The 6,067-nt window shown below is 43.9% G+C and overlaps 1 protein-coding gene across 1 annotated transcript; it reads left to right on the forward strand.

The window, feature by feature from the left end:
- The first annotated feature begins 312 nt into the window (after positions 1-312).
- On the forward strand, positions 313-5,848 carry LOC128061284 (PRAME family member 20-like). Its single transcript, XM_052653573.1, has 3 exons — positions 313-599; positions 955-1,527; positions 5,806-5,848. Exons 1-3 carry the CDS (start codon positions 313-315, stop codon positions 5,846-5,848), a joined length of 903 nt encoding a protein of 300 aa, XP_052509533.1.
- Positions 5,849-6,067: the final 219 nt, after the last annotated feature.

A 6,067-nucleotide genomic window follows, 5' to 3' on the forward strand; every position in this document is an offset into this window, starting at 1 on the left:
ACATACATTAAGCAAACAATGGAAGGAAATGGAGGAGCTATTGGTTGCCTTGCTTTCTTCTTGGTACTTGTGAGATTCTTGCTCTAGTGCCAGAAGAGGCAGAGCTATGGCTTAGTGCCACCAAATATAGCCTGGAAGCCTGACAAACAGTTTCTTCCTTTCTGGTTCATCATTCCCAAGGTGATGACTTTGGCTCTGGTTTGATTTCCCTGAAGGATGGGGAGAGAGACCACTGTTATGGGTATGACTGACCTGAGAAGGATGCTTTGTTCCCTTGCACTTTCACAGGATTCCATTAAGAGAAGAGTCAGGATGAGTGCTCGCAACCCACCCAGACTTGTGAACTTGGCAGCAATGAGCCTGTTGAGAGATGAGGCCTTGGCCATCTGCTCTTTGGAGTATCTGCCCATGGAGCTCTACCCACCGCTATTCATGGCCGCCTTCTCTCTCAGACGCAGTGAGACTCTGATGGCCATGGTGCAAGCCTGGCCCTTTGCCCGCCTGCCTCTAGCGGGGCTGATGAAGAAGCCGCACCAAGAAACCTTAGAAGCAGTGCTGGATGGACTTGATATCCTGCTGGCCCAGGAGGTTCACCCCAGGTGAGTCTGATCCAGGTAGCCTGGCAGGGTCTTGGGTATCCTGGAAGGGACTGCTGGTGTCAGGGAGAGTGAATGACCAAAGGGCAGACCAGAGACTTCTGAAAAAGCTCAGAAGCCTTGAGCACTGCTGAGATCACATTGGGAAATACCTTACAAAAGTGTACTAGGAAGGATGGAAGATGAAAAGGACTAGAGGAAAGTGAGCAAGAGAGGAAAGAGAAAAGACAGACGGTGATAACAGGAATGTGAAGTAAAAGCAAAGATGGGAAGTTAGAATGTTGCCTAAATTCTGAGGCTGTAGTTTCATTCGGTGTGTATTTTAAAGAATCTTAGCAAATTTTCTGTTTCCCCATAGGAAGTGCAAACTGTGGGTGCTGGACTTGAGAAATACTGGCCAGGACTTCTGGAACATGTGGTCTGGAGACAGGTCCCATGTGTCCTCAAGTTCACTGATGGCATCAGTGGCTAAGGACATGTCAAGGACAAAGCACTCCTTGGCTCCCTTGGAGATGTACGTAGATCTTTGTCTCAAGGAAATGACCTGGAGCAAATGTATCACGTACCTCTTCTCGTGGGTGGAGCAGCGGAAAGGCTCCATACACTTGTGCTGTAAGAAGATGAAGATTGTTTCAAGGTCCAAAGAAACTATTAAGAAAGTTTTCCGAATAGTGAAACTGGACTATATCCAGGAGGTGGAACTGAATTTCACTCAGAAGCTGTCCACACTGGCCAAGTTTGCTCCTCTCCTGGGCAAGATAAGCAATGTTCAGAGACTCCTTCTCTCCCCCATTCATAGGTCTGCTGCTGAGGAACAGGACCATCAGGCTCTTCTGCAATTTACCTTTCAGACCCTCAGGCTGCAATACCTCTGGGATATCTGTATGAAAGCTCCATCTTTCCTCAAAGGCCTCCTGAACCGGATGCTCAGGTGAGGGGAGCACCACAGGCGAGAAACAGTGAACACAATAGTAACATATCAAATGCATTGTCTCATTTGCTGCTCTACTGTGATGTGTGGTAACACATAAGCGGAGCAATCAAGGTGCGAGAAAGCTGGTATAGAAGCTCTGGAAAGAGACATCAGGTTAGGAAGCTACAAATTAAGGGGCATAGATGTAGTGCAGGCATGTATGTGATTTCGATATATCTCTGTTCGGGTAACAGGTTAGTGAAGGTGGCATTGACAAGGAAAAACCACATCAGACCTGAGCATTTCTAAAAAGAAACTCTGGTGACTAATCTGTGAACACAAAGCCTGTCTTAAAGTCCCAGTCCCAAGTAAAAACCCAAGTAAGACTGTAGGTGTTGCAAGAGGGCATCAGAGGGCAGACACACTGAAACCATACTCACAGAAAACTAGTCAATCTAATCACATGGACCACAGCCTTGTCTTACTCAATGAAACTAAACCATGCCATGTGGGGCCACCCAAGACGGGCAGGTCATGGTGGAGAGGTCTGACAGAATGTGGTCCACTGGAGAAGGGAATGGCAAAACACTTCAGTATTCTTCCCTTGAGAACCCCATGAACAGTATGAAAAGGCAAAATGATAGATTACCGAAAGAGGAACTCCCCAGGTCATTAGGTGCCCAATATGCTACTGGAGATCAGTGGAGAAATCACTGCAGAAAGAATGAAGGGATGGAGCCAAAGCAAAAACAACACCCAGTTGTGGTTGTGACTGGTGATAGAAGCAAGGTCTGATGCTGTAAAGAGCAATATTGCATAGGAACCTGGAATGTTAGGTCCATGAATCAAGACAAATTGGAAGTGGTCAAACAGGAGATGGCAAGAGTGAACGTCGACATTCTAGGAATCAGCGAACTAAAATGGACTGGAATGAGTGAATTTAACTCAGGTGACCATTATATCTACTACTGCAGGCAGGAATCCCTTAGAAGAAATGGAGTAGCCATCATGGTCAACAAAGGAGTCTGAAATGCAGTACTTGGATTCAATATTAAAAACGACAGAATGATCTCTGTTCATTTCCAAGGCAAACCATTCAATATCATAGTAATCCAAGTCTATGCCCCAACCAGTAAGGCTGAAGAAGCTGAAGTTGAATGGTTCTATGAAGACCTACAAGACCTTTTAGAACTAACACCCTCCAAAAAAATGTCCTTTTCATTATAGGGGACTGGAATGCAAAAGTAGGAAGTCAAGAAACACCTGGAGTAACAGGCAAATTTGGCCTTGGAATATGGAATGAAGCAGGACAAATGCTAATAAAGTTTTGCCAAGAGAACACACTGGTCATAGCAAACACACTCTTCCAACAACACAAGAGAAAACTCTACACATGGACATCACCAGATGGTCAACACTGAAATCAGATTGATTATATTCTTTGCAGCCAAAGATGGAGAAGCTCTAAACAGTCAGCAAAAACAAGATCGGGAGCTGACTGTGCCTCAGATCATGAACTCCTTCATGCCAAATTCAGACTTAAATTGAAGAAAGTAGGGAAAACCACTAGACCATTCAGGTATGACCTAAATCAAATCCCTTACAATTATACAGTGGAAGTGAGAAATAGATTTAAGGGACGAGATCTGATAGACAGAGTGCCTGATGAACTATGGATGGAGGTTTGTGACATTGTACAGGAGACAGGAATCAAGACCATCCCCAAGAAAAAGAAATACAAAGAAGCAAAATGGCTGTCTGGGGAAGCCTTACAAATAGCTGTGAAAAGAAAAGAAGCAAAAAGCAAAGGAGAAAAGGAAAGATATAAGCATCTGAATGCAGAGTTCCAAAGAATAGCAAGGAGAGATAAGAAAGCCTTCCTCAGTGATCAATGCAAAGAAATAGAGGAAAATAACAGAATGGGAAAGACTAGAGATCTCTTCAAGAAAATTAGACATAACAAGGAAACATTTCATGCAAAGATGGATTCAATAAAGGACAGAAATTTTATGGACCTAACAGAAGCAGAAGATATTAAGAAGACATGGCAAGAATACACAGAAGAACTGTACATAAAAAATCTTCATGACCAAGATAATCACGATGGTGTGATCACTCACCTAGAGCCAGACATCCTGGAATGTGAAGTCAAGTGGGCCTTAGAAAGCATCGCTATGAACAAAGCTAGAGGAGGTGATGGAATTCCAGTGGAGCTATTTCAAATCCTGAGAGATGACCCTGTGAAAGTGCTGCACTCAATATGCCAGCAAGTTTGGAAAACTCAGCAGTGGCCACAGAATTGGAAAAGTCAGTTTTCATTCCAATCCAAAAGAAAGGCAATGCCAAAGAATGCTCAAACTACCACACAATTGCACTCATCTCACATGCTAGTAAAGTAATGCTCAAAATTCTCCAAGCCAGGCTTCAGCAATACGTGAACCATGAACTTCCAGATGTTCAATCTGGTTTTAGAAAAGGCAGAGGAAAAAAGGAAAAGGCAGAGGTCAAATTGCCAACATCCGCTGGATCATGAAAAAGGAAGAGCGTTCCAGAAAAACATCTATTTCTGCTTTATTGACTATGCCAAAGCCTTTGACTGTGTGAATCACAATAAACTGTGGAAAATTCTGAAAGAGATGGGAATACCAGACCACCTGACCTGCTTCTTGAGAAACCTATATGCAGGTCAGGAAGCAAGAGTTAGAACCAGACATGGAACAACAGACTGGTTCCAAATAGGGAAAGGAGTACGTAAAAGCTGTATATTGTCACCCTGCTTATTTAACTTATATGCAGAGTACATCATGAGAAAAGCTGGGCTGGAAGAAGCACAAGCTGGAATCAAGATTGCCAGGAGAAATATCAATAACCTCAGATATTCAGATGACACCACCCTTCTGGCAGAAAGTGAACAGGAACGAGAAAGCCTCTTGATGAATGTGAAAGTAGAGAGCGAAAAAGTTGGCTTAAAGCTCAACAATCAGAAAACTAAGATCATGGCATCTGGTCCCATCACTTCATGGGAAATAGATGGGGAAACAGTGGAAACAATGTCAGACTTTATTTTGGGGGGTCCAAAATCACTGTAGATGGTGATTGGAGCCATGAAATTAAAAAATACTCCTTGGAAGAAAATTTATGACCAACCTCTATAGCATATTCAGAAGCAGAGACATTACTTTGCCAACAAAGGTCCATCTAGTCAAGGCTATGGTTTTTCCAGTGGTCATGTATGGATGTGAGAGTTGGACTGTGAAGAAATCTGAGCACCGAAGAACTGGTGCTTTTGAGCTGTGGTGTTGGAGAAGACTCTTGAGAGTCCCTTGGACTGCAAGGCGATCCAACCAGTCCATTCTAAAGGAGATCAGTACTGGGTGTTCTTTGGAAGGAATGATGCTAAAGCTGAAACTCCAGTACTTTGGCCACCTTATGCGAAAAATTGATTCACTAGAAAAGACTCTGATGCCTGGAAGGATTGGGGGCAGGACAAGAAGGGGACGACAGAGGATGAGATGGCTGGATGGTATCACTGACTCGATGGACGTGAGTTTGAGTGAACTCTGGGAGTTGGTGATAGACAGGGAGACCTGGAGTGCTACAATTCATGGGGTCGCAAAGAGTTGGATACAACTGAGCGACTGAACTGAACTTCAAGTCCCAGTCTGTAAAGGTGGTCTCACATTTCATATAATGTAAGTAAGTATCATACAGGAAATGCATGATTCTGGAGAGGATGGTAATGAAGCAGAGACACAAGGAGAGTGAACAATGATAGAAAGTTTGTAGATGATGCCCTAATGGGAGTTGCTGAAGTCTGGCAGCCCCAGGGCATGGTGTGGGGTCTTATTGTTTATACATGTCCTCCAAATGCCTCACCTGGCCAGAGATACAGGCATCTGGAGCCCAAGCATGGAGTGAAGTGATCTGACTTAAAAGCATGTTTATCTCATCTCCCAGTACTAAAATTGAGTAGTGTCCACACTTGTTGGAGACTCTGTCTCAGGCTCTCCCTTGGGCATATTCTAGTGCAACCATTATCTTCATTCATCCTCCTAAGGAAGTGGAGTATGTTGTAATCTGCCTGATATATGAGTGAAAAGAGCTTTCAAGGTTCTTTTAGCTTTATCTAGTCACACATGAAAATGGTAGAAAGAGACTGGACATTCTGGATATTGAGTACTATCAGATGTTAATAGCAACCTTGGCTGTGTTCTAATCATTTACCTCTCATGTGGAGGTCACTTATAACTCTGGTTTCCCAGATCTATTTATTGTTTGTTTGTTTTTTTTCTCCAGATGCCTGAAGACCCCCTTGGACAACATCTCTGTGACCAGCTGACTGCTTACTGAACCAAACTTGTGCCATCTCTCCCAGTGTCCAAACATCTATCAGCTAAAGGGCCTGAATCTGAGTGGTGTTACCCTGACCAACTTTAGTCCCAAGCTTCTCCAAGTTCTGCTGGAGAAAGTTGCAGGCACTCTTGAAGAGCTAGACTTAATGTGTGTGGGATCATGGATTCCCACCTCACGGCCATTCTGCCTACCCTGAGCCACTGCT

This window comes from Budorcas taxicolor, chromosome 16, assembly GCF_023091745.1.
Source record: "Budorcas taxicolor isolate Tak-1 chromosome 16, Takin1.1, whole genome shotgun sequence".
NCBI lineage: Eukaryota > Metazoa > Chordata > Mammalia > Artiodactyla > Bovidae > Budorcas > Budorcas taxicolor.

Bases quoted from the DNA above. Each gene is read 5' to 3' on its own strand.
- LOC128061284 (XM_052653573.1), top strand. From the start codon at position 313: ATGAGTGCTCGCAACCCACCCAGACTTGTGAACTTGGCAGCAATGAGC. The intron at 600-954 runs GTGAGTCTGATC...GTTTCCCCATAG, and splicing joins GCCCAGGAGGTTCACCCCAG to GAAGTGCAAACTGTGGGTGC. The intron at 1,528-5,805 runs GTGAGGGGAGCA...TTTTTTCTCCAG, and splicing joins CTCCTGAACCGGATGCTCAG to ATGCCTGAAGACCCCCTTGG.